The following is a 27,501-nucleotide window of genomic DNA, read 5'->3' as shown; positions in this document are numbered from 1 at the left end:
GAGGAGGGGGGAGGAGGGGGAGGAGGGGGGGGAGGAGGGGGGAGGAGGGGGGAGGAGGGGGGAGGAGGGGGGGAGGGGGGAGGGGGAGGGGGGAGGGGGGGAGGTGGGAGGGGAGGGGGGTGGGGAGGGGAGGGGGGTGGGGGAGGGGAGGGGGTGGGGAGGGGAGGGGGTGGGGAGGGGAGGGGGTGGGGAGGGGAGGGGGTGGGGAGGGGAGGGGGTGGGGAGGGGAGGGGAGGGGGTGGGGAGGGGAGGGGGGTGGAGAGGGGAGGGGAGGGGGGTGGAGAGGGGAGGGGAGGGGAGGGGAGGGGGTGGAGAGGGGAGGGGAGGGGAGGAGGGTGGAGAGGGGGGGAGGGGGGGAGGGGGGTAGGGGAGGAGGAGGGGGAGGGGGGAGGGGAGGAGGAGGAGGGGGGAGGAGGAGGGGAGGGGGAGGAGGAGGGGGAGGGGGAGGAGGAGGGGGAGGAGGAGGGGAGGAGGGGAGGAGGAGGGGGGAGGAGGAGGGGAGGAGGGGGGGAGGAGGGGGGAGGGAGGAGGAGGGGGAGGAAGGGAGGAGGAGGGGGAGGAGGGGAGGAGGAGGGGGGAGGAGGGGGGGAGGATGGGGAGGAGGGGGGGGAGGGGGGGGAGGGGGGTGGGAGGAGGGGGGGAGGGGGTGGGAGGAGGGGGGGAGGGGGGAGGAGGAGGGGGGAGGAGGGGGGAGGAGGAGGGGGGTGAGGAGGGGGGAGGAGGGGGGGAGGAGGGGGGGAGAGGGGGAGGGGGGGAGGGGGGTAGGGGAGGAGGAGGGGGAGGGGGGGAGGGGAGGAGGAGGAGGGGGGAGGAGGAGGGGAGGGGGAGGAGGAGGGGAGGGGGAGGAGGAGGGGGAGGGGGAGGAGGAGGGGGGAGGAGGGGGAGGAGGAGGGGGGAGGAGGGGGGAGGAGGAGGGGAGGAGGGGGGGAGGAGGGGGGAGGGAGGAGGAGGGGGAGGAGGGGGAGGAGGAGGGGGGAGGAGGGGGGGGAGGATGGGGGAGGAGGGGGAGGAGGGGGGGGGAGGGGGGGGGGAGGGGGGTGGGAGGAGGGGGGGAGGGGGTGGGAGGAGGGGGGAGGGGGGAGGAGGAGGGGGGGAGGAGGGGGAGGAGGAGGGGGGTGAGGAGGGGGGAGGAGGGGGGGAGGAGGGGGGGAGAGGGGAGGGGAGGGGGGTGGAGAGGGGAGGGGAGGGGAGGGGGTGGAGAGGGGAGGGGAGGGGAGGAGGGTGGAGAGGGGGGGAGGGGGGAGGGGGGTGGAGAGGAGGGGGGGTGAGAGGGGGGGAGGGGGGGAGGGGGGAGGGGGGAGGGGGGGGAGGGGGAAGGAGGGGAGGGGGAGGGGGAAGGAGGGGAGGGGGGGGAGGAGGGGAGGGGGGGAGGGGAGGGGGGGAAGAGGGGAGGGGGAGGGGGGAGGGGGGAGGGGGGAGGGGGGAGGGGGGAGGGGGGAGGGGGAGGAGGAGGGGGAAGGGGGGGAGGGGGGAGGGGCAGGGGGGGAGGGGGAGGGGCAGGGGGGAGGAGGAGGGGAGGAGGAGGGGGAGGGGGAGGAGGAGGGGGGAGGAGGAGGGGAGGAGGGGGGAGGAGGGGGGAGGGAGGAGGAGGGGGAGGAGGGAGGGAGGAGGAGGGGGAGGAGGGGGGGAGGAGGGGGAGGAGGAGGGGGAGGAGGGGGAGGAGGGGGGGGAGGAGGGGGAGGAGGAGGGGGGAGGAGGGGGGAGGAGGGGGGAGGAGGGGGGGGAGGAGGGGGGGAGGAGGGGGGGGGGAGGAGGGGGGGAGGAGGGGGGTGGGAGGAGGGGGGGAGGGGGTGGGAGGAGGGGGGGAGGGGGTGGGAGGAGGGGGGAGGGGGTGGGAGGAGGGGGGGAGGGGGTGGGAGGAGGGGGGGAGGGGGTGGGAGGAGGGGGGGGAGGGGGGAGGAGGAGGGGGGGAGGAGGGGGAGGAGGAGGGGGGTGAGGAGGGGGGAGGAGGGGGTGAGGAGGGGGGAGGAGGGGGGGAGGAGGGGGGGAGGAGGGGGGGGAGGAGGGGGGGGAGGGGGGGGAGGGGGGGGGAGGGGAGGGGGGAGGGGAGGGGGGAGGGGGGGGAGGGGAGGGGGGAGGGGGGGAGGGGAGGGGGGAGGGGGGGAGGGGGAGGGGGGAGGGGGGGAGGGGGGGAGGGGGGAGGGGGGGAGGGGGGGACGGGGGGAGGGGGGAGGGGGGGAGGGGGGTGGAGAGGGGAGGGGAGGGGGTGGAGAGGGGAGGGGAGGGGAGGGGGGTGGAGAGGGGAGGGGAGGGGGGTGGAGATGGGAGGGGAGGGGGGTGGAGATGGGAGGGGAGGGGGGTGGAGATGGGAGGGGAGGGGGGTGGAGATGGGAGGGGAGGGGAGGGGGGTGGAGAGGGAGGGGAGGGGGGTGGAGAGGGGAGGGGAGAGGGGAGGGGAGAGGGGAGGGGAGGGGGGGGTGGAGGGGGGTGGAGAGGGGAGGGGGGGTGGAGAGGGGAGGGGGGTGGAAAGGGGAGGGGTGGGGGGGTGGAGAGGAGGGGGGGGGTGGAGAGGAGGGGGGGTGGAGGGGTGGGGGGGTGGAGAGGAGGGGGGGTGGAGAGGAGGGGGGGTGGAGAGGAGGGGGGGTGGAGAGGAGGGGGGGTGGAGAGGAGGGGGGTGGAGAGGAGGGGGGGTGGAGAGGAGGGGGGTGGAGAGGGGGGGGGTGGAGAGGAGGGGGGTGGAGAGGAGGGGGGGTGGAGAGGAGGAGGGGGTGGAGAGGAGGGGGGGTGGAGAGGAGGGGGGGTGGAGAGGAGGGGGGGGGTGGAGAGGAGGGGGGGTGGAGTGGAGGGGGGGGGTGGAGAGGAGGGGGGGTGGAGAGGAGGGGGGGTGGAGAGGAGGGGGGGGGTGGAGAGGAGGGGGGGGTGGAGAGGAGGGGGGGGGTGGAGAGGAGGGGGGGGGGTGGAGAGGAGGGGGGTGGAGAGGAGGGGGGTGGAGAGGAGGGGGGGTGGAGAGGAGGGGGGGGTGGAGAGGAGGGGGGGGTGGAGAGGAGGGGGGTGCAGAGGAGGGGGGCGGGAGGGTGGAGAGGAGGGGGGCGGGAGGGTGGAGAGGGGGGGGGAGGGTGGAGAGGGGGGGGGGAGGGTGGAGAGGGGGGGGAGGGTGGAGGGGGGGGGGAGGGTGGAGGGGGGGGAGGGTGGAGAGGGGGGGGGGAGGGTGGAGAGGGGGGGGGAGGGTGGCGAGGGGGGAGGGTGGAGAGGGGGGGTGGAGGAGAGGGGGGGTGGAGGGGAGGGGAGAGGGGGGGGTGGAGAGAGGGGGGGTGGAGAGAGGGGGGGTGGAGAGGGGGGGTGGAGAGGGGGGGGTGGAGAGGGGGGGGTGGAGAGGGGGGTGGAGAGGGGGGGTGGAGTGGAGAGGGGGGAGGGTGGAGAGGGGGGGAGAGGGGGGGTGGAGAGAGGGGGGGTGGAGAGGGGGGGGTGGAGAGGGGGTGTGGAGAGGGGGGGTGGAGAGGGGGGGGTGGAGAGGGGGGGTGGAGAGGGGGGGGGGGTGGAGAGGGGGGGGTGGAGAGCGGGGGGGTGGGTGGAGGGGGGGGTGGAGTGGAGAGGGGGGTGGAGGGGGGGGTGGAGGGGGGGGGTGGAGGGGGGGGGTGGAGGGGGGGTGGGGGGGTGGAGAGGAGAGGGGGAGGGGTGGAGAGGGGGGGGTGGAGAGGGGGGGTGGAGAGGAGGGGGTTGGAGAGGAGAGGGGGGGGTGGAGAGGGGGTGGGGGTGGAGAGGAGAGGGGGGGTGGAGGAGAGAAGGGGGGTGGAGGTGAGGGGGGGTGGAGGAGAGGGGGGGGTGGAGGAGAGGGGGGGTGGAGGTGAGAGGGGGGGGTGGAGGTGAGGGGGGGGTGGAGGAGAGGGGGGGGGGTGGAGGGGGGGGGGTGGAGTGGAGAGGGGGGGGTGGAGAGGGGGGGTGGAGAGGGGGGGTGGAGTGGGGGTGGTGTGGAGAGGGGGGGGTGGAGAGGGGGGGGTGGAGGGGGGGGGTGGAGAGGGGGGGTGGAGAGGGGGGGGTGGTGAGGGGGGGTGGAGAGGGGGGGGGTGGAGAGGGGGGGGGTGGTGGGGGGGGGGTGGAGGGGGGGGTGGAGGGGGGGGTGGAGGGGGGGTGGTGAGGGGGGGGTGGGAGGGGGGGGTGGAGAGGGGGGTGGAGAGGGGGGGTGGAGGGGGGGGTGGAGGGGGGGGTGGAGGGGGGAGTGGAGGGGGGAGTGGGAGAGGGGGAGTGGAGAGGGGGGTGGAGAGGGGGGGTGGGAGGGGGGCTGGGGGGGGGGGTGGAGAGGGGGGGGGTGGAGGGGGGGGGGGTGGAGAGGGGGGGTGGAGAGGGGGGGTGGAGAGGGGGGGGTGGAGAGGGGGAGGGGGGGGTGGAGAGGGGGTGAGGGGGGGTGGAGAGGGGGAGAGGGGGGTGGAGAGGGGGAGAGGGGGGGGGTGGGAGGGGGGGGTGGTGAGGGGGGGGTGGTGAGGGGGGGGGTGGAGAGGGGGGGTGGGGGGGGGGGTGGAGGGGGGGGGGTGGTGGGGGGGGGGGTGGAGGGGGGGGGGTGGAGAGGGGGGGGGTGGAGAGGGGGGGGGGTGGAGAGGGGGGGGTGGAGAGGGGGGGGGTGGAGAGGGGGGGGTGGAGGGGGGGGTGGAGAGGGGGGGGGGTGGAGAGGGGGGGGGTGGAGAGGGGGGGGTGGAGGGGGGGGGGTGGAGAGGGGGGGGTGGTGAGGGGGGGGGTGGAGAGGGGGGGGTGGAGGGGGGGGGGTGGAGGGGGGGGGTGGAGAGGGGGGTGGAGAGGGGGGTGGAGAGGGGGGGTGGAGAGGGGGGGTGGAGAGGGGGGGTGGAGAGAGGGGGTGGAGAGAGGGGGTGGAGAGAGGGGGTGGAGAGGGGGGGTGGAGAGGGGGGGGTGGAGAGGGGGGGTGGAGAGGGGGGGGGTGGAGTGGAGAGGGGGGGGGTGGAGAGGGGGATGGGGGGGGGTGGAGAGGAGAGGGGGAGGGGTGGAGAGGGGGGGTGGAGAGGGGAGGGGGTGGAGAGGGGAGGGGGTGGAGAGGGGAGGGGGTGGAGAGGAGAGGGGGGGTGGAGAGGGGGGGGTGGAGAGGGGGGGGGTGGAGAGGGGGGGGTGGAGTGGAGAGGGGGGGGTGGAGAGGGGGATGGGGGGGGGTGGAGAGGAGAGGGGGAGGGGTGGAGAGGGGGGGTGGAGAGGGGAGGGGGGTGGAGAGGGGAGGGGGGGGTGGAGAGGGGGGGGTGGTGAGGGGGGTGGGGGTGGAGAGGAGAGGGGGGGTTGCAGAGAGGGGGGGAGGAGAGGGGACGGGGGGAAAGAGGGGGGAGGAGAGGAGAGGGGAGGGGGGGGAGGAGAGGGGAGGGGGGGAGGAGAGGGGAGGGGGGGAGGAGAGGGGAGGGGGGAGGAGAGGGGAGGGGGGGGGAGGAGAGGAGAGGGGGGGGAGGAGAGTGGAGGGGGGGGGGGAAGTGGAGGGGGGGGGGAGAGAGGGGAGGAGGAGAGGGGAGGGGGGTGAGGAGAGGGGAGGGGGGAGGGAGAAAGAGAAAATGTTCTTTGGGGCCGTTGAAGCAGATAAGGTGGGCTTTTCACAGGGAGGGGGGGGGTGGGATGCTGCTTTGCTGGCAGAAAAGGAGCCAACACCAACATGGGGGAACAGAGGGAGAGTCGGGGGGGGGGCCTCCAATGGGGTGACTCGAATAAGCGGGGGACGCAGGCTCGTGGCTGGCCGAAAAAAAGGGAGATGGCCAAGGGGGGGGGTGGGGTTTAGCCCCCCATCCAGGCTGATCACGTGGAATGTGTGGGGCCTGAATGGGCCGGTCAAAAGGGCTCGCGTGTTCTCGCATTGTAGCCATGTAAAATGGCTGCATTCCGATTAATCTGGTCAAAACCCAGTTTAAAATGGCTAACCCGAAAGACTGCTGGGAAAAGCAGCCAAGAAGACACAAGCAGGCAGCTGCAGACAGGTTCGCATATTCAGCTCTGGGAACGTAGCCCAGATCGATACTCAGGGCTATCAACAGCCCTTCCACCCAGGTATCCGCAGTTTCATTCAGGACTGTTTACACCTAATCAACTCAGACATCTACAGGTAAATCGGCTATCCCCGGGAACAATTGCAACATATTAGCAATTGAATACCGGGCCAGACCTGTCGGTGCCTGCAGTGGCCGAAACAAAGACAGGTGAGCGACCAACCCCCAATCGAGGAATCGCCTCACCGTTGGACACATCGACCCCAGAGACTGGGGACAGAATCCAATCACTTGGGACTCAGGGTCAAGGGCCGCCCCGGGAGACGGGAAGCCCCTGGGCCCTATAAAAGTAAAGGTCCAAGTTCAGATCTCGCTCTCTCTCTCATCTTCACCTGCTCGAGACCTTCGGAAGACCAGCCACCGGTAGCAGTAAGTGTGAATCCAACGATCGCTATCCGGTAGAGACACCTAGCCACCGACCTGTAGCAGCCTTTTGAATCCCGCGGGCCAGATTTGATTGGACAAGCCATTCGTTTCCCTGACCTGGTGGGCTCTTCCTAAGTTAAGTATTGGCCAGTAGTGATAGGTTTATTGTATAGAAAGTAGTATTAGGGTATTAATATTGCTTGTTGTATATAATAAATGACCGTTGTTTTAATCCTTACTAAGCGGTGTGCTGTGTTATTAATCATAACCTAAACTTGAACCATGTGGCGGTATCAGAAAGATACCTGGCGACTCATGAGCAAAGGTGACCTATACAGAGCAAATAGACTAAAGCTAGAAAGAGCAACAGCACCTAAAGGGGTTACCACAGGAGATGCACCTAAAACTTGCGGACCAAACAAGATTGAGGAAAGGGTGGGTGGGCCAGGTGTTCCATTCGGGGCTGGATTCAAAGACCAGACGAGTAGCAATTCTGGTCAGCAAATGGGTGGCTTTTGAGCAGGGAATATTGTGGCTGACAAGGGGGGCAGATACATAATGGTTAGCGGGAAGCTGCAAGGGACTCGGGTGGTGCTCGTGAACGTTTACGCCCCGAACTGGGACGACGTGGAATTCATGAGACGGTAAAATTCCAGATTTCGACTCACACAATCTGATTATGGGGGGTGACTTTAACACAGTTATAGATCCTGTATTGGACCGGTCAAATCCCAGGTCGGGGAACCGACCAGCGGCGGCTAAAGAACTGAGGGGATTCATGGAACAGGGGGGAGGCGTAGACCCGTGGAGATTCGCCTGACCCAAGGCGAAGGAGTTCTCTTTCTTTTCCCATGTCCACTAAGTTTACTCCCGTATAGATTTCTTTGTGATGAGCAGGGCGTTAATCCCTAGGGTGGAGGGGACAGAATACTCGGCCATTGCAGTCTCCGATCATACTCCACACTGGGTGGATTTGCGTCTTGGGGAGGAGAGAGGTCAGCCCCTACTATGGAGGCTAGATGTGGGGCTGCTGGCAGATGACGAGGTTTGTGGGCGGATAAGGAGGAACATTAAAAATTACCTGGAAATTAACGATACGGGGGAGGTAGCCGCATCCACGGTGTGGGAGGCCCTGAAGGTAGTTATCAGAGGGGAGTTAATCTCCAGATCCCATAGAGAGAAGAAAGAAAGAGCGGAGAGAGAAAGGCTAATCGAGGAGATACTCAGAGTAGACAGGAGCTACGTGGAGACTCCCGAGACGGGGCTACTGAAAGAGCGCCGGAGGCTGCAGGAGCAATTCGACCTGCTGACCACTGGGAAGGCGGGAGCACAGCTGAGGAAGGCCAAAGGGGCTGTCTACGAATACGGGGAGAAAGCGAGTAGAATGCTGGCGCACCAACTATGCAGGAGGGAGGCAGCCAGGGAAATAGTGGAAGTACGGGATAAGGAGGGCAATACGGTCATGGACCCAGAGGGGGTGAACAAAGTCTTTAGGGCGTTTTACGGTAAATTGTATGTGTCAGAGCCCCCGCTAGGAGGGGAAGGGATGAAGCAATTCATGGACCAACTGAGGTTTCCAAAGGTGGAAGAGGATCTGGTGGAGGGACTGGGGGCCCCGATAGAGCTAGAGGAGATGGTAAAGGGTCTAGGGAACCTGCAGTCGGGCAAGGCCCCAGGGCCGGATGGCTACCCTGTAGAATTCTACAAGAAATTGTCGGAGCTGAGCCCACTCCTGCTAAGGACCTTTAATGAGGCCAAAGAAAGAGGGACTTTACCCCTAACAATGTCACAGGCTTTGATTTCACTCATCCTCAAACGAGAGCAAGATCCGCTACAGTGTGGATCTTATAGACCGATATCGCTCCTGAATGTGGACGGCAAACTGCTGGCCAAGATCTTGGCTGCTAGGATTGAGGACTGTGTCCCTGGGGTGATAGGGGAGGATCAGACAGGTTTTGTCAAGGGCAGGCAATTGAACTCCAATGTACGGAGGCTCCTAAACATCATCATGATGCCCTCAGAGGGAGGGGAGGCAGAAGTAGTGGTGGCGATGGACGCAGAGAAAGCCTTTGACCGGGTGGAATGGGAGTACCTGTGGGAAGCGCAAAGAAGGTTCAGATTCGGTGAGGGGTTCATAGGTTGGGTCCAGCTTCTCCACCAGGCCCTCATGGCAAGTATGTGCATGAACAGGGTGAGGACAGAATATTTTAGGCTCCACCGGGAGACGAGGCAGGGGTGCCCCCTCTCCCCGTTATTAGTCGCCCTTGCGATAGAGCTGCTGGCTATTGTGCGGTGGACTTCAAAGAACTGGCAAGGGTTGGTTCCAGGGGGGGCCATCGGGTCTCGCTTTATGCGGATGATCTGGTCCTGTACATCTCGGACCCACTAGAGGGGATGGGGGAGGTCATGCAGATTCTGAGGGACTTTGGTAATTTCTCGGGACAAACTAAACGAGAAGAAAAGCGAGATGTTCATGATCCAAGCTAAGGGGCAGGAAGAGAGACTGGGAGAGCTTCCGCTGAAGATGGTCAAGAAGAGGGATACAGGTGGCTCGAAAGTGGGATGCCCTCCACAAGCTTAATCTATCTCGGCTGGTAGAGCGGATGGAGGGGGACTTCAAATGGTGGGACATGCTCCCGCCTATCTTTAGCGGGGAGGGTGGAGACCGTTAAGATGACGGTTCTCCCAGATTTCTGTTTGTGTTCCAGTGCCTTCCCATCTTCATCCCCAAGTCCTTCTTTAAGCGGGCGAACAAGATCATCTCGGAATTTGTATGGGCAAATAAGACCCCCGAGTAAGACTGTACCTAGAGCGCAGTCCGGGGGGTGGGGGGGAAGCTGGCGCTGCCGAACCTTTGCAGCCCATCCTAAATTGCCCTTGAACTGAGCATCTTACTGGGCCATTTCAGAGGACATTTAAGAGTCAACCACATGGCTGTGGATCTGGAGTCACATGTAGGCCAGATCAGTTAAGGATAGCAGATTTCCTTCCCTAAAAGGACATTAGTGAACCAGATGGGTTTTACAACAATTGACGATGGTTTCATGGTCATCACTTGACTTTTAATTCCAGATTTTAATTTAATTCAAATTGCACCATCTTCAACTCCCTCTCAACAGCTCTGTGGGTGTATCAACATCTCAGGGACTGCAGCAGTTCAATAAGGTGGATCAGCACCATTTTCTGAAGGGTAACTAGGGATGGGCAATAAATGCGGGCCTAACCTGTAAATGAATCATAAAAACTCTCTAGATTACTAGTCCAGTGACAATACCACTATGGCACCGCCTCCTATTCCTCGCAATTCAAGAACTTTCGCATTTCTAATCCATACGATTGTAGATCCATGTGTTTTACCATTTATCCTGACTGTTTTTGTAGTTAATAAAATTGCTCTATCTTAACTCAAGCCTGATTGAATTGGCTCATGTGTAAACATAGCTATTTGCTCTGGAAAAGTTACCCAAGGGGAAGGGAACCTTGTTAGGTTAAACCTACCTGCAGAGGGTGAGCTGAATAAAGAGACGGAGCTGTTGTGTTGGGTGCTCTGGATCCGTGGAACACATACAGGTCACCAACACTTGAAATAGTGCAACGCTATTTTATTGAATCATTAACTGTTTAACATACTCGGACTGTGGGTAAATACGATACTAGCTTTAACTAAAGACCTTTGCCTTGTCCTAACCAGTCGATGCACTCAGCACATGGTGAATGTCTGTGCTGTAGGCTGTGAGCTCTGTCCTCCTAGCTAGCTGCAGCTCGAATGAGCGGGAACTCTGATGTGCGTGTCTTTATAGTGCGTGTGCTCTAACTGGTGATTGGCTGCGGTGTTGTGTGTGTTGATTGGTCCCACTCTGTGTCCATTAGTGTGTGTCTGCACCATGATATACTGGTGTATATTATGACAAGAGCCAGTCGTCCATCCTCACCCAGGCTTGTGACAATGTGGGAGTATCCCTGCCGAACGGTGTCAAATCTAAGGGTCTTGCCCGGATCAATAACTTTGGGGGAACCCACCTGGGGTTTGGCGTAAAAATACTAAGTATAATTGCAGTCATTCAAATAAACTTTCCCAAGGTGGTTCACAAAACCACTAACACTCTGACTTTAAGGTTCAAGCAAAACATTAAACAATTTGGTCTAAAGTGATTAGTTTTGAACCCCTATCAGCTATGGCTCAATTGGTAGCACTCTCGCTTCCAGTCCTACTCCAGGACCATAGCACAGAAATCAAGGCTGACACACCGCTACTGTATCCAATGTGTTCAGCCATTTCTTGATTATACACGTAGTGAATTGAATTGGTTGAAGACCTGCATCTGTGATACTGGAAACCTCAACATTCAGACAAACATGGACTAATGGAAAGTCATGAAAGAAAAATTATCTTTGATCGATCTATTTCGTAGAACCAGAAATGCTGAGTTTTCTTGTAGCATTCAATGCATGCAGCAACAGCATAGTTACCAGATTCAGCAAAATCAGAGATGAATGCCACAATCCGTCCAAACAAGTTACAAGTCGCAGGCCTCATTTAAATATATCAATGTGAGAGCCAGTGGCAAAGCACCTGAAAATTTCCCACATTTGGATTGCTGCTGCACTTGAAATACTTTGCTCTAGGTACAACAGCTCCAAGGATTGTCTATTTATATCATAAATATCCCTCTCGTGGGAATTGTGTGGGTTGCAGTGGGGGTGGAGGCTGTCAATTCAAGCATGTGAAGCAAGATATATGGTGGTAGGAGCCTGTTAGGTTTAAATTCATGCAACTTAATAAATTGCTGCAAGGTATCAAGTGTGAGTCCTCCTTAAATAAAGTGTGTTGTGAAGGACTAATTGAAGAAGTGCCGCTGTAAGACAGTCAAGAACATGTTCTCTCTCCAAATGATAACCCAGTGCGACTTGGTGACCCGCACACACAGTTCATTCTGCCTTCAATGGTCTTCAGCAGGGCAGAAAAATCGAAAGAGTGAACTGTCTTCTTCTTCTCTGGCTTGGGACAATGGCCTGCTGCATTTGGGGGGGGGGGGGGGGGGGGGGGCTGGGTTGCTGCTGCATTGGCCAAAGGGGAGCTGGAAGTAGGAGAGGTGGTTGGGGCGGGGGTCCGCCGCCTGGGGGACTGGAGGGTGCGGGAGGCGCAGGCACGTGGCTGGCCTAGAAAAGGAGATGGCTAGTCAGCAGGGGCGGGGCGGGTAGGGCAGGTCTTTCATTCAGGGCTGGATGCGAAGAAGAGGGGTTGCAATACTGGTGGGGAAGCGGGTGTCGTTTGAGGCACTGAATATTGTAGTGGATAACGGAGGTCCATATGTGATGGTGAGTGGTAGGTTGCACGGGGTGCGGGTGGTACTGGTGAACGGGTGTGCGGGCGGGTGCGGGGGTGTATTGAAAGATACTTGGAGGCCAACGACAACGGGGAGGTGCAGGTGGGGGTAGTCTGGGAGGCGTTGAAGGCGGTGGTCAGGAGAGAGATAATCTCCATTAGGGCCCACAGGGAGAAGAGAGAGGGGAGGGAGAGGGAGAGGTTGGTGGGGGAGATTTTAAGGGTGGGCAGGAGTTATTCAGAGGCCCCCGAGGAGGGGCTACTTAGGGAGCGACAGAACCTCCAGACGAAATTCGACCTGATGACTACGGGAAAAGCAGAGGCACAGTGGAAGAAAGCACAAGGGGCGGTTTATGAGTATGGGGAGAAGGCGAGTCGGATGCTGACACATCAGCTTCGTAAGAGGGAGGCAGCGAGGGAGATTAGTGAAGTTAGGGATAGAGGGGGGAATACGGTGCGGAGTGCGGTGCGAATAAACGAGGTATTTAGGGACTTCTATGGGGATCTGTACAGGTCTGAGCCCCCAGCGGGGGAGGAGGGGATGCGACGATTCCTAGATCAGCTGAGGTTGACGAGGATGGAGGAGGAGCAGGTGTCTGGTTTGGGGGCGCCGATTGGCCTAGAGGAGCTGGTTAAAGGATTGGGGAACATGCAGGCGGGAAGGCCCCGGGGCCGGATGGGTTCCCGGTTGAATTCTATAGGAAATACGTGGACCTGCTGGACCCGTTGCTAGTGAGGACTTTTAATAAGGCGAGGGAGGAGGGGACCATGCCCCCGACAATGTCCAGGGCGCTGATTTCTTTGATCTTGAAGCGGGACAAGGATCCATTGCAGTGTGGGTCGTATAGACCTATCCCGCTCCTCAATGTTGACGCTAAGTTGCTGGCGAAGGTGCTGGCTACGAGAATTGAGGACTATGTCCCGGGGGTGATTCATGCGGACCAGACGAGATTCGTGAAGGGTAGGCAGCTAAATACAAATGTGCGGAGGCTCCTTAATGTGATTATGATGCCCTCGGTGGAGGAGGAAGCGGAGGTAGTGGCAACTATGGACGCGGAGAAGGCCTTTGATCGGGTGGAGTGGGAGTATCTTTGGGAAGTGTTGCGGAGGTTTGGGTTCGGGGAGGGGTTCATCAGTTGGGTCAGACTGCTATATAGAGCCCTGGTGGCGAGTGTGGCTACGAACCGGCGGAGGTCGGAGTATTTTCGGCTGTACCGGGGGACGAGACATCCCCCTTGAGGCCCAAGTCTTGGGGACACGGGTTCAAAAACCATCAAAGCAGCAGATGGAATTTAAATTCAATTAATAAATCTGGAATGGAAAGCTAGTCTCAGTATTGATAACCGCAAAATTATCATTGCTCGTCATAAAAATCCACCTAGTTCACCAATATCCTTTAGGGAAGGAAATCTGCTGTCCTTACCCAGTGTGGCCTACATGAGCCCACAGATCCACAGCAATGTGTTTGCGTCTTAACTGCCCTTGAAATGGCCTAGTAATCTAATCAGTTCAATTAGGGATGTGACACCCACATCCCATGAAAGAATAAAGAAAAAATGCTATTACTCTTGATAAAGTGAACAGTTAATTTTGTCAACATTCCAGCATTAGATTCATTAAGCTTCTCAGTCTAAATGGTAGATTATTTCTCTCTCACCTATGTAGTACTTTACCTGCTCCCAATTGTTGAAACAAAAAAATCTGTCCCCCTTAAGGAAATGACTGGATTTAACTTCAAATCTCCTGGATAGAAGCATTCATACCATCATTGCTGCAAAAGAGCTGCCACTGAAACTTAGTCCTGTAGGCTCATCTAGTACAGTACAATTGTGCAATAATGTTATTTCCATTCATCAAAGGTGTACAGCATTGAACACCTAAAATGCAACGAACAATGGTCACATGGGCAATTATGTCACTTTTTGTGATTAATTCATGGAAATAAAATATCCTCTCCCAAAATTCTAGCTCGGAAATCATTTTACTCACTTTCTTTTGTAAGACAATGACTTTACGCTCTTTAACTTCCATCATGTCCTTCAGATCACGGATCTCTCCAGCTAAAATTCCCTTTTCTTCAGCCATTTCTTGCATCTGCTTTGACTTCTTATTTAACATGTTTTCCTTCTCTTCAAGTCGCAGACGCAGTGCATCCACCTGGGAGAAACACAGCAGTGACTATGTTATTCCGTGGTCCATCTACCAGAAATATCAATACATTATGAAAAGTATTTCTGTTCCACAGTTTATGTTGCAACTATGAAAATTAAGCAAAAGGATTATTAAAATAAACTTGCATAAAGATATTTTGCTCTCCTTGCATATTCAAAAACATATGCATAACTGTCATATGGCATAACTGGGGCAGCACGGTAGCACAGTGGTTACCACTGTGGCTTCACAGTGCCACGGTCCCAGGTTCGATTCCCGGCTGGGTCACTGTCTGTGCGGAGTCCCCACGTTCTCCCCATGTCTGCGTGGGTTTCCTCCGGGTGCTCCGGTTTCCTCCTACAAGTCCCAAAAGACGTGCTGTTAAGTAATTTGGCCATTCAGAATTTTCCCTCTGTGTACCGGAACAGGTGCCGGAATGTGGCGACTAGGGACTTTTCACAGTAACTTCATTGCAGTGCAAGGCTACTTGTGACAAAGATTATTATTATATTTTTAGCTGACAAAATGAAGACACAGCTTTGACATAAACTATCATACTGATATTCATCAAGACTTTATATCAATGACTCTTGTGCATTGGCACATTTTTATGAATTTTGTAATTTGGGTTTTATATGATTCTTTTCATACGGATCAAAATCAAAAAGGTCTTACATACCAGACATTCTGTCTTCAACATTTATAGCAAAAGGAGTGAATATATGGGGTGCTGTTAGATGGCCATTCAACTGGGAGCATTATTTTGTTTATAGCATGCATTTCAGAAACAAGATTAGAGACTGGACAATACTAGTGTATATGCTGGACGTTTGAAGTCTGTTCCAGCATGCAAATATACTTCCGTTTATTCAAAAAAAGATACACGTCTGGACATATTCCTTTTGCCTGCAGAGGACAGGTTCCCGCATATGAATATATGTAGCTTCCAGCAACATTATGAACCCAACTGACAACCTTAAATTGATTGTTAATGTAATTCTTGGCACACTCGGGATTGTTCAGCAAATGCTGTCTAATTCCGGAAACGCATCTAATGCATGTTCAATACACTGCCATTCAATGGAGAGCCACTACTTCAATGCCCTCCACTTCCAAATGTTTTAAAATTAATTTACAGGATGTGGACATCGCTGGCTAGGCCAGCATTTATTTCCCATCCCTCATTGCCCTTTAGGAGGTGGAGGAGAGCTGCATTCTTAAACCGCTGCCGTCCCAGAGATGTAGGTACACCCAATGTGCTGTTAGGGAGAGAATTCCAAGATTTTAACCCATCTGCAATGAAGGAATGACAATATATGCATTATAATTTCCAAAGTCAATGTAACAACGTAATTTGAAAAAATAAATGTTTTCAACATTCTTGGCCACTACATCTACTAAATACAGTTTCCAGACTGAAAAGAAGAAAAAGGGAGTGCAATTGTCTCGCGCATCACATTCCCAACCCCAAGAGAATAGCACTCAGAAGTGAGCCTCTAAATGGAGAAGGATGTGCAGTAAAGGACAGACAACCAAAAGGGTTGTTTTTTCCCCCACTGACAGCAGCCAAGGACTGTGCATGAATGCCATTTGACAACCTTTTTTGGAATGAAGCCAGAAGGACCAGAATCTGGTCATCACATTTCCGCAAATAGGGATGGCAGGGGAAGGAGACCACATTAGTGTTCTTTACTCAGGATTTAAATGACTTCTTTGGCTCGTACCTCAGTATAAATTATTTCACTTTTGCATAATGCTTCATAGCTGATTAATAGGTTGAAGAGGGGAGAAGAAAATACAACATTTGGGTGCCATGCCCAAATAGCCGTGTTGCCAACAAACAGTGATTACACTTTCAAAAAGTACTTAATCAATTGAAAATCACTTTTGAGATATCCCGTGGCCATGGAAAGTATAATAAAATCCAAACCTATTTTCAGGAATGCTGTTCAGAGGCTTGTACAAATGACAGATGACATGAAGATTTGAGTTGCTGTCAAAGCGAATTAGATATCTAAATTTTAAGACTTACATGACTACAGAGAAAAAAATTGGGCTAATTGAGTAGCACTACCAAAGAGCTAGCACATCCAAAGGGAACAGTTTCCCTTTACCTATTCTTGTCTAGGCTTGTCTATACTTCCGGCTTTCAGCCAAAGTTTGTGTTATGCCCACTTAAGACAGATCGGCCTTCGCTCAGTAGCATCAGTAGTGCACTTAAGTGAAAGCTTGTGTTGGGTTCACGGTTAGTGTGGAGCTTGAACCCAATATATTCAGAATGAAGTAAGAAAGTTAACCGAACCAAGCTGACACGAAGAGCTTTGATTTATGCTTAGTAATCCTTTGCGTATTCCTATTACAGAGGTCTCCCAGAATGCATGCTCATACACATGAACTAATTGTGATTCCTATTCTATTAGGGGTACAATACTAGTGCACAGAGTTGTCCCATTTATCTTCTTAGCTTCATGTTGCAGCAGTGAGATAGAACTTCATTGTGTCTAACTCATGGCTAAAAATCTGAAAGAGCACTATTCATTAATATTTGATACCGCAGCAGTTCTTCCAATTGTCACAGACAGAATTTGTTTCTTATTGAAAATTATCAATGTGTTTTGTATGTGAGGAGTGTGTGTGCAGGTTCAGATTAACGGTCCCAATTTAAGTAATTCCAGCAGCAAGCTTTTCCATAAATTTTTTAAAAGATGATCTGTTCTTCCTTTGAGGTTTAAACATTGCATCATACTCACTCTGCTCATACATACTATCACTCACAGAAGATTCAGTAAAGAAGAAAAAAAAGGATTGCAAAGTATAATTGTCTCAGTCTCTCTTTTTTGATAAACTTTTAGCTTCTTAGAGGGGTTTATGCTTGAAATTGAAGTGAAGGTCCTGTATGCAGAGGTTTCTCAGAAAGCTACAAGCTTTTTGTAGTTGAATTTCCAGGTGGTTAGTTTTCAGGTGAACTTTAAGTCAAAACAAGTTGGGGAGAATCCTTCATCCACTTTCAAGGTATAGTTGTTTATTACCTCTGAGTGCTTAGTTGACTGCAGCAAGTTCAGCAGAATGTGGCAACTCTGCACATGGGCAACAGTCAACAAAATGTCTTGTGCACTGCACTCAGAATGCGGTACGGTAGCACAGTGGTTCGCACTGTCACTTCACAGCACTAGGGACCCAAGTTCGATTCCCGGCTTTGGTCACTATCTATGCGGAGTCTGCACGTTCTCCCCATGTCTCCATGGGTTTCCTCTGGGTGCTCCGGTTTCCTCCCACAAGTCCCGAAAGATGTGCTGTTAGGTGAATTGGACATTCTGAATTCTGCCTGTGTACCCGAACAGGCGCCGAAATGTGGCGACTGGGGGATCCACAGTAACTTCATTGCAGTGTTAATGCAAGCCTACTTGTGATATTAATAAAGATTATTAGAATCTAGATGGGTCACAGGTTGCACATCACTGGTCGACACAAAGTAGGGAACATCTATCCAAAATTGATTTTCGTCAATGCATATCACATCACCAAAATGTTGCACTATTAGAAGAATCTGTTATGGACAGTGGTATCCAATAGAAAGTACCGACTCGCCACAGATGTGTTTTATAATGTAAATGACTATTTACTGGTCTTAAACCACCAGACAAAAGTATAAAGACTGAAAAGCAACATTTTTGCAAAATGACTGAAGCAACAGCTTCTAAGGTGGCCAAATATTTGCATGACTGTAGTCTACAAATTCCAAAATGATTAATATGGTGCCAGGCTACCTAAAATAAACCATCAGAGACAATCACCTTGAGGATATGACCCATTCACAAAACATTCAGACAGCACCTATACACTCAGCTGGATGTGGAATAAGCCGTTAGATGCAATCACTTTGGACAATAAAGCTTGACTGAGAAGGGAACTCTTCCAGCCATAATCTAATCATATCTAAACCAGTTCACTGGAATCAACTTTCCATGACCATTTCTGGGTAAATGATCAGTTGATGAGAGTGCATACGATGAGCAAAATAGTGTTTTTGGAAACTGCTTTTCTCCAAACCAATGAACAAAATAGGAGGAGACACAATAAAATGAAGGGCCAAGTGGGCTCTCTCTCTATCTACCCTGCAAGCTGTCTGTTGTATGGCCATCCACACAGCAGACAATGTTTTAAGAATCAGCCGTTGACTCCAGAAACAAGAATGTAGGTCACCTATGAACATCTCAAAATTGTCTCGACACAGGATCCAGAAAGACCATCGGGTTCAGTCTGAAACCATACAAGTCATCCATACAATGGACATTTAACTACTAAATCAATCTTCCGACTTTGTAAGTTATTTGTGTTTGCAATTGTGAATGTTTGAATGTACATGTGTATAGGAGTGTCAAAGCAGTTTTATTATTTTTATTTAGATTGGGTGTCAAGTATAATACATAATATTCAGTTTTCAAAAAGCTTAAAGGCAACCTGTCTCTGTATGTCTTTTACAGTCACAGCATTTTAATAGTTAGATACTCACTGAATTGGCAAGTGTGTTCTTCCTAAAATAAACTTGTTGCAGTCAAACAAGCAGTAAAGTGAGCCATTCTAGCCCTTCTCACCTGATCAAAACACTTGAACCACAAACACTACATTTTACTGGAAAACACCTTGCATACACCCACAGAGCACAAGCAAAATCACATGTTTATGTCCAATCAAACATATACCACCATTCAGTAGCCAAGCTAAAGCATTCAATTTATAAAGACTCGCATCCTCTGCTTTTATAATTTTGTCAATAAACACACACCAACGTCTAAATACACATTCACACATTGTGCGAATGCGTATTCTGATCACAAACCTGCTGTATTTTGTTTTAATTTTAGTGTACCTGTGGTAATACCAGGTATTGCAGTACCTGAGAGGTGAATGACCATTGGCTAGACCGAGAGGTCTACCATTGGATAATGTACATATACCCCGCCTCTCAGGTCGGGGCTAAGAACCGATGTCATCCCAGCAGCCTTCACTTTCTGTATCACCACTGCTGGGTACAGTTCTAGCTGATTAAAGCCGATTAGATATGGGGGAGGGCGGGAGAGAGGGGGGGTGAGAGAGGGGGGGGGGGGTGAGAGAGGGGGAGGGGGGGTGAGAGAGGGGGAGGGCGGGTGAGAGAGGGGGAGGGCGGGTGAGAGAGGGGGAGGGCGGGTGAGAGAGGGGGAGGGCGGGTGAGAGAGGGGGAGGGCGGGTGAGAGAGGGGGAGGGCGGGTGAGAGAGGGGGAGGGCGGGTGAGAGAGGGGGAGGGCGGGTGAGAGAGGGGGAGGGCGGGTGAGAGAGGGGGAGGGCGGGTGAGAGAGGGGGAGGGCGGGTGAGAGAGGGGGAGGGCGGGTGAGAGAGGGGGAGGGCGGGTGAGAGAGGGGGAGGGCGGGTGAGAGAGGGGGAGGGCGGGTGAGAGAGGGGGAGGGCGGGTGAGGGCGGGAGAGAGGGGGAGGGCGGGAGAGAGGGGGAGGGCGGGAGAGAGGGGGAGGGCGGGAGAGAGGGGGAGGGCGGGAGAGAGGGGGAGAGAGGGGAAGGGCGGGAGAGAGGGGGGAAGGGCGGGAGAGAGGGGGGAAGGGCGGGAGAGAGGGGGGAAGGGCGGGAGAGGGGGGAAGGGCGGGAGAGGGGGGGAAGGGCGGGAGAGGGGGGGAAGGGCGGGAGAGGGGGGGAAGGGCGGGAGAGGGGGGGAAGGGCGGGAGAGGGGGGGGGAAGGGCGGGAGAGAGGGGGGAAGGGCGGGAGAGAGGGGGGAAGGGCGGGAGAGAGGGGGGAAGTGCGGGAGAGAGGGGGAAGGGCGGGAGAGAGGGGGGAAGGGCGGGAGAGAGGGGGAAGGGCGGGAGGGGGGGAAGGGCGGGAGGGGGGGAAGGGCGGGAGGTGAGGAAGGGCGGGAGGGGGGGAAGGGCGGGAGAGAGGGGAAGGGCGGGAGAGAGGGGAAGGGCGGGAGAGTGATTGGGAGGGAGAGAGGGAGGGTGGGGTGGGCAGGAGGGAGGGGGAGGGGAGGGGTGGGAGGGGAGGGAGGGGTGGGAGGGGAGGGAGGGGTGGGAGGGGAGGGAGGGGTGGGAGGGGTGGGAGGGGTGGGAGCGGCGGGAGAGACCGGTGAGGGCAAGGCAGGAGAGGGAGTGCTCGGCAAAAAGCTAGAGGCTGTGAAAAAGTGAGGGCAGAGAATGAGAGAGGAGAGGAGAAAAAGAGAGGGGGAAAAGGAGAAAGCAAAAGAAAGAGAGGGAAATTTGCAGTCGATTTCGGCGTGAGAACAGCTTGTGAGTCAGTTTCAGCGGGAGCATTGCGGAAGGAGGTTGCTGGGAGGTAAGTCAACCTTTAAAAGCACTTGTCTTTGCAGGGGCAGGCCAGTCGATTTCGGCGTGAGAACAGCTGGTGAGTCAGTTTCAGCGGGAGCATTGCGGAAGGAGGTTGCTGGGAGGTAAGTCAACCTTTAAAAGCACTTGTCTTTGCAGGGGCAGGCCAGTCAATTTCGGCGGGAGTGGAGCTGGCTGGTTAGTCAATTTCAGCAGGAGCTGAGAATTTTTCTTTTTTTTAAAATTAGTTTTTTAGGCGGGAACAGGAAGTCGACCCGCGGACGTCTGGGAAGACCCTCACCAATAAATTCTGGTGGAGAGGAAACCCGAGACACTACACGTGTAGTGTCTCCCACCCGCCCTCCTCCTCTAACCTAATAATAAAACCCATTGGTGTGAGGTAAGTACCATATTTTATTATATTATTATTATTTTTTATAAAAATTTAATTTAGTTGTTAGCCAGATCTTGGTAGAAAGTTAGAGGAATGGCAGGGAAGGGAGTGCAATGTTCCTCCTGCAGGATGTTTGAGGTGAGGGATGCAGTTAGTGTCCCTGCTGATTTTACCTGCAGGAAGTGCTGCCATCTCCAGCTCCTCCAAGACCGAGTTAGGGAACTGGAGCTGGAGTTGGAAGAACTTCGGATCATTCGGGAGGCAGAAGGGGTCATAGATAGCAGCTTCAGGGAATTAGTTACACCAAAGATTGGAGATAGGTGGGTAACTGTAAGAGGGACTGGGAAAAAGCAGTCAGTGCAGGGATCCCCTGCGGTCGTTCCCCTGAGAAACAAGTATACCGCTTTGGATATTTGTGGGGGGACGACTTACCAGGGGTAAGCCATGGGATACGGGCCTCTGGCACGGAGTCTGTCCCTGTTGCTCAGAAGGGAAGGGGGGAGAGGAGCAGAGCATTAGTAATTGGGGACTCTATAGTCAGGGGCACAGATAGGAGATTTTGTGGGAGCGTGAGAGACCCACGTTTGGTATGTTGCCTCCCAGGTGCAAGGGTACGTGATGTCTCGGATCGTGTTTTCCGGGTCCTTAGGGGGGAGGGGGAGCAGCCCCAAGTCGTGGTCCACATTGGCACTAACGACATAGGTAGGAAAGGGGACAAGGATGTCAGGCAGGCTTTCAGGGAGCTAGGATGGAAGCTCAGAACTAGAACAAACAGAGTTGTTATCTCTGGGTTATTGCCCGTGCCACGTGATAGTGAGATGAGGAATAGGGAGAGAGAGCATTTAAACACGTGGCTACAGGGATGGTGCAGGCGGGAGGGATTCAGATTTTTGGATAACTAGGGCTCTTTCTGGGGAAGGTGGGACCTCTAGACAGGATGGTCTACATCTGAACCTGAGGGGCACAAATATCCTGGGGGGGGGAGATTTGTTAGTGCTCTTTGGGGGGGTTTAAACTAATGCAGCAGGGGCATGGGAACCTGGATTGTAGTTTTAGGGTAAGGGAGAATGAGAGTATAGAGGTCAGGAGCACAGATTTGACGTTGCAGGAGGGGGTCAGTGTTCAGGTAGGTGGTTTGAAGTGTGTCTACTTCAATGCCAGGAGTATACGAAACAAGGTAGGGGAACTGGCAGCATGAGTTGGTACCTGGGACTTCGATGTTGTGGCCATTTCGGAGACATGGATAGAGCAGGGACAGGAATGGATGTTGCAGGTTCCGGGGTTTAGGTGTTTTAGTAAGCTCAGAGAAGGAGGCAAAAGAGGGGGAAGTGTGGCGCTGCTAGTCAAGAGCAGTATTACGGTGGCGGAGAGGATGCTAGATGGGGACTCTTCTTCCGAGGTAGTATGGGCTGAAGTTAGAAACAGGAAAGGAGAGGTCACCCTGTTGGGAGTTTTTTATAGGCCTCCTAATAGTTCTAGGGAAGTAGAGGAAAGGATGGCGAAGATGATTCTGGATATGAGCGAAAGTAACAGGGTAGTTATTATGGGAGACTTTAACTTTCCAAATATTGACTGGAAAAGATATAGTTCGAGTACAATAGATGGGTCGTTTTTTGTACAGTGTGTGCAGGAGGGTTTCCTGAAACAATATGTTGACAGGCCAACAAGAGGCGAGGCCACGTTGGATTTGGTTTTGGGTAATGAACCAGGCCAGGTGTTGGATTTGGAGGTAGGAGAGCACTTTGGGGACAGTGACCACAATTCGGTGACGTTTACGTTAATGATGGAAAGGGATAAAAGTATACACCGCAGGGCAAGAGTTATAGCTGGGGGAAGGGCAATTATGATGCCATTAGACGTGACTTGGGGGGGATAAGGTGGAGAAGTAGGCTGCAAGTGTTGGGCACACTGGATAAGTGGGGCTTGTTCAAGGATCAGCTACCGCGTGTTCTTGATAAGTATGTACCGGTCAGACAGGGAGGAAAGCGTCGAGCGAGGGAACCGTGGTTTACCAAGGAAGTGGAATCTCTTGTTAAGAGGAAGAAGGAGGCCTATGTGAAGATGAAGTGTGAAGCTTCGGTTGGGGCGATGGATAGTTACAAGGTAGCGAGGAAGGATCTAAAGAGAGAGCTAAGACGAGCAAGGAGGGGACATGAGAAGTATTTGGCAGGAAGGATCAAGGAAAACCCAAAAGCTTTCTATAGGTATGTCAGGAATAAGCGAATGACTAGGGAAAGAGTAGGACCAGTCAAGGACAGGGATGGGAAATTGTGTGTGGAGTCTGAAGAGATAGGCGAGATACTAAATGAATATTTTTCGTCAGTATTCACTCAGGAAAAAGATAATGTCGTGGAGGAGAATGCTGAGCCCCAGGCTAATAGAATAGATGGCATTGAGGTACGTAGGGAAGAGGTGTTGGCAATTCTGGACAGGCTGAAAATAGATAAGTCCCCGGGACCTGATGGGATTTATCCTAGGATTCTCTGGGAGGCCAGGGAAGAGATTGCTGGACCTTTGGCTTTGATTTTTATGTCATCATTGGCTACAGGAATAGTGCCAGAGGACTGGAGGACAGCAAATGTGGTCCCTTTGTTCAAAAAGGGGAGCAGAGACAACCCCGGCAACTATAGACCGGTGAGCCTCACGTCTGTAGTGGGTAAAGTCTTGGAGGGGATTATAAGAGACAAGATTTATAATCATCTAGATAGGAATAATATGATCAGGGATAGTCAGCATGGCTTTGTGAAGGGTAGGTCATGCCTCACAAACCTTATTGAGTTCTTTGAGAAGGTGACTGAACAGGTAGACGAGGGTAGAGCAGTTGATGTGGTGTATATGGATTTCAGCAAAGCGTTTGATAAGGTTCCCCACGGTAGGCTATTGCAAAAAATACGGAGGCTGGGGATTCAGGGTGATTTAGAGATGTGGATCAGAAATTGGCTAGCTGAAAGAAGACAGAGGGTGGTGGTTGATGGGAAATGTTCAGAATGGAGTACAGTCACAAGTGGAGTACCACAAGGATCTGTTCTGGGGCCGTTGCGGTTTGTCATTTTTATCAATGACCTAGAGGAAGGCGCAGAAGGGTGGGTGAGTAAATTTGCAGACGATACTAAAGTCGGTGGTGTTGTCGATAGTGTGGAAGGATGTAGCAGGTTACAGAGGGATATAGATAAGCTGCAGAGCTGGGCTGAGAGGTGGCAAATGGAGTTTAATGTAGAGAAGTGTGAGGTGATTCACTTTGGAACGAATAACAGGAATGCGGAATATTTGGCTAATGGTAAAGTTCTTGAAAGTGTGGGTGAGCAGAGGGATCTAGGTGTCCATGTACATAGATCCCTGAAAGTTGCCACCCAGGTTGATAGGGTTGTGAAGAAGGCCTATGGAGTGTTGGCCTTTATTGGTAGAGGGATTGAGTTCCGGTGTCGGGAGGTCATGTTGCAGCTGTACAGAACTCTGGTACGGCCGCATTTGGAGTATTGCGTACAGTTCTGGTCACCGCATTATAGGAAGGACGTGGAGGCTTTGGAGCGGGTGCAGAGGAGATTTACCAGGATGTTGCCTGGTATGGAGGGAAAATCTTATGAGGAAAGGCTGACGGACTTGAGGTTGTTTTCGTTGGAGAGAAGAAGGTTAAGAGGAGACTTAATAGAGGCATACAAAATGATCAGGGGGTTGGATAGGGTGGACAGTGAGAGCCTTCTCCCGCGGATGGATATGGCTGGCACGAGGGGACATAACTTTAAACTGAGGGGTAATAGATATAGGACAGAGGTCAGAGGTAGGTTCTTTACGCAAAGAGTAGTGAGGCCGTGGAATGCCCTACCTGCTACAGTAGTGAACTCGCCAACATTGAGGGCATTTAAAAGTTTATTGGATAAACATATGGATGATAATGGCATAGTGTAGGTTAGATGGCTTTTGTTTCGGTGCAACATCGTGGGCCGAAGGGCCTGTACTGCGCTGTATTGTTCTATGTTCTATGTTCTATAAAAGGGGAGATAAAGAGGAGAGTTTCAGATACATAACTCCATATTTTTTTGAAAAATAGAACTTTGGAGAGCTCTGCCCCTAGGAGTCTACGCTCAATACACCAGTGATGCCTATATTGAAGGTCTTCAACCTTGGGACAGCTGGAAGAGATTAGAAGAGACTTTGCCAAAAGTAAATAGAAGGCCGAAGAGAATGTAGCCCATATACGGATTGTTGGCACAGTACCCACATCAAGCAGTTTAACCTATTGGCCAAATATCTAACTTAAGGGTTTTGAGGAATAAGTCTAATTAATTCAGGAGTGGAGTTATGACATTCCATTTAAAGTACAAATAATTATGCCAATTGTATTTTTATCATGTTTAAAGGAACGGACTATTTAAAATATAGTGTAATTACTTTCGTTTCTGATCTTCAATTTTTGTGCCATAAAAAGTTGCTTAAACAGTGAGCTTTGTGATTTCATTCCTTCAGTAAATACCTGGGTTTTTAGATTCTAAAAATAAACTAAAAATGTTACCATCTACCAGGACTATAACGCAACATAAATGTATCGATGGCCCACACGAAAAATCAGAGCTCTGGCAAGCAAGGCAAAATGTGGGAAAGCTGCATTTGACATTGTTCAAGCACACCTCATCTTGAAGATCGACAAAATAGATGTGACTCCTCATCCAGAAGTCTTTCAGTTCATTAGACTTCATTATAAACCCGATCAAAAAAGTTACACAATCTCAACCACTTACAATACCCATGTTTATACCAAGCAAAAACCATTTGCCATTTCAAGTCAATACAAAGGCGCCGCTGATAACACGTTTGGGATAATTCTGTCATCCTTTTGCACCTCGTTAAAGTGCAATTGAATTCTGTTAACTATTCACCTTGTTTGAAGCACTTTGTCTCGCATAAACACCATCTAAGTTTAACTGCCATTCTTTCTGCAACATTTAAGGGGACATACCTAAATTGCCAGTATATCCCTTTGATAGCAAGTGTGGTGAAGAGATCGCCTTAGACGCTATACTAGAAGTTGATCCGTGGTCAGCTCTGTTTTAGTCCAATATCCAGTAACTTAAAAGTAATATTCACTCGGAGATGCCACAAGTCTGATCAGGCAGCAATTGGGAACATGCAGCACAGGGAACAAGCAGGCCACACACAAGCAACGTCCCCTTTAGCATGTTGGCATGTACAGCTACAGATTATTCTTAAAAGGTACAGTGCAACAAGTCAGGCAAACACAGCAAAAAGAAGTTAAAAGGAACATTGCTAAAGAGCTCGGTCCACAAAACCTTTTGCCTTGCAATCAAGGGACCTTGGTCAGATTTAGGAACAGGAAGCCAAACTAGCTACTGACATTGCTTCTATTTCACACTTCATGCTTTCACTGTTTACTAGTGACAAATCACACCAACACTAATGCCCTCTGCAAAAGGTCCTGGGAACTGTGCTGGCCTCTTCAATACTTTCATTTATGGTGTTGTGCTTTTCCAATATCTCGCATGCCTTGTTTGTCCAATATACTACTTAATCCGTAAAGAAGTCAGACCAAGTAGTTTTACTCTAAATGCACCAGCTTAATAGCAGATATTTTGTTGCCTTTAAGATCAGCCATGGCATCCTCCCATCGGTGTGATGATGGACATGCAATAAATCAAATTCATTGGTGATGAAGTATCTTAATATGTTGCACTTTGCTGGTGGGTGAAGAGACCAAACTGAGATATCCATGTTCTGCCACAAATGTTGCATATGAAGTGGTTATTAAGTATCAGTGTGGGTTGTTTTTGGTGTTGGCAGCTGTTGCCAAGCCGCTGTTGCCACTGGTCATGGTGGTGCACAGAAGCCAACAGTTGATATTGTAATTTTCCTCTTCAACTATCATCTCAGACGCGAAATTAATGTTCAGGGTATTCATACCACACTTGCAAACAATCTTAAAATGGAGCTTTGTGTATCCCACTGGTCGTCTGGCTCCAGCTACCTCACCACACAAATAATTCTTACGTATGCAGTCATCTTCCATCCTACAATGTGCCTGAGCCAGCAAAGTCAGCTCGATTTGAGGAGTGTTAACATACGTGGGCGATCCTTCCCTTTAAGAGGGCTGCTGCATTCGTCATATAGGGAGTACCTTTAAGAAATGGGTGTTTATAAATGGGTGTGTATATAAATATCTGCAGTGAGAGTATCTTTAAGAAATGGGTGTTTACTACTGCAGTGATGTCAGAGAGTGGGTGGAGCTGTGCTGTCTGTCAGCTTTTTACTTTTGTTTTAGGCTGTTTGCTGCAGGTTGTGTTTTAGTTTTGTTTCAGTGTTGCAGCTGAAGGCAGACCAGGCAGGTGTACTGCTGTTCTCTCTGCCATCAAAAGACTATCTCTTGATCATTTGGTGAATTCAGAATTATAAATGAATGTAAACCTAATGTGCTTCTGTTGAAAGGTGTTTCAAGTCTTATGGATGTTATATAGAACATAGAACAGTACAGCACAGAAAAGGCCCTTCGGCCCTCGATGTTGTGCCGAGCATTGTCCGAAACCAAGATCAAGCTATCCCACTCCGTGTCATTCTGGTGTGCTCCATGTGCCTATCCAATAACCGCTTGAAAGGTCCTAAAGTGTCCGACTCCACTATCACAGCAGGCAGTCCATTCCACACCCTAACCACTCTCTGAGTAAAGAACCTACCTCGGACATCCCTCCTGTATCTCCCACCATGAATCTTATAGTTATGCCCCCTTGTAACAGCTACATACACCCGAGGAAATAGTCTCTGAACGTCCACTCTATCTATCCCCCTCATTATCTTATAAACCTCTATTAAGTCGCCTCTCGTCCTCCTCCACTCTGAAGAGAAAAGCCCTAGCTCCCTCAACCTTTCCTCAGAAGACCTATCCTGCAAACCAGGCAGCATCCTGGTAAATCTCCTTTGCACCCTTTCCAATGCTTCCACATCCTTCCCATAATGAGGTGACCAGAACTGCACACAATACTCCAAATGTG

General features: G+C 53.3%; 1 protein-coding gene across 3 annotated transcripts in view; it reads right to left on the bottom strand.

Moving 5' to 3' along the window:
- Window positions 1-27,501, bottom strand: part of LOC140396245 (ELKS/Rab6-interacting/CAST family member 1-like) — a 1,343,051-nt gene that overhangs the window by 1,158,006 nt on the left and 157,544 nt on the right. For all 3 annotated transcript variants that reach the window (XM_072484589.1, XM_072484590.1, XM_072484591.1), the window contains exon 7: window positions 13,645-13,812. In XM_072484589.1, coding sequence (XP_072340690.1) covers window positions 13,645-13,812 — 168 coding nt within the window. The remainder of the gene's footprint in view (window positions 1-13,644; window positions 13,813-27,501) is intronic.

The sequence above is a fragment of the Scyliorhinus torazame genome, chromosome 19 (assembly GCF_047496885.1).
Source record: "Scyliorhinus torazame isolate Kashiwa2021f chromosome 19, sScyTor2.1, whole genome shotgun sequence".
NCBI lineage: Eukaryota > Metazoa > Chordata > Chondrichthyes > Carcharhiniformes > Scyliorhinidae > Scyliorhinus > Scyliorhinus torazame.
The sequence above is the reverse complement of the archived record's forward strand: the minus strand, read 5'-3'. Positions and strand labels throughout refer to the sequence as shown.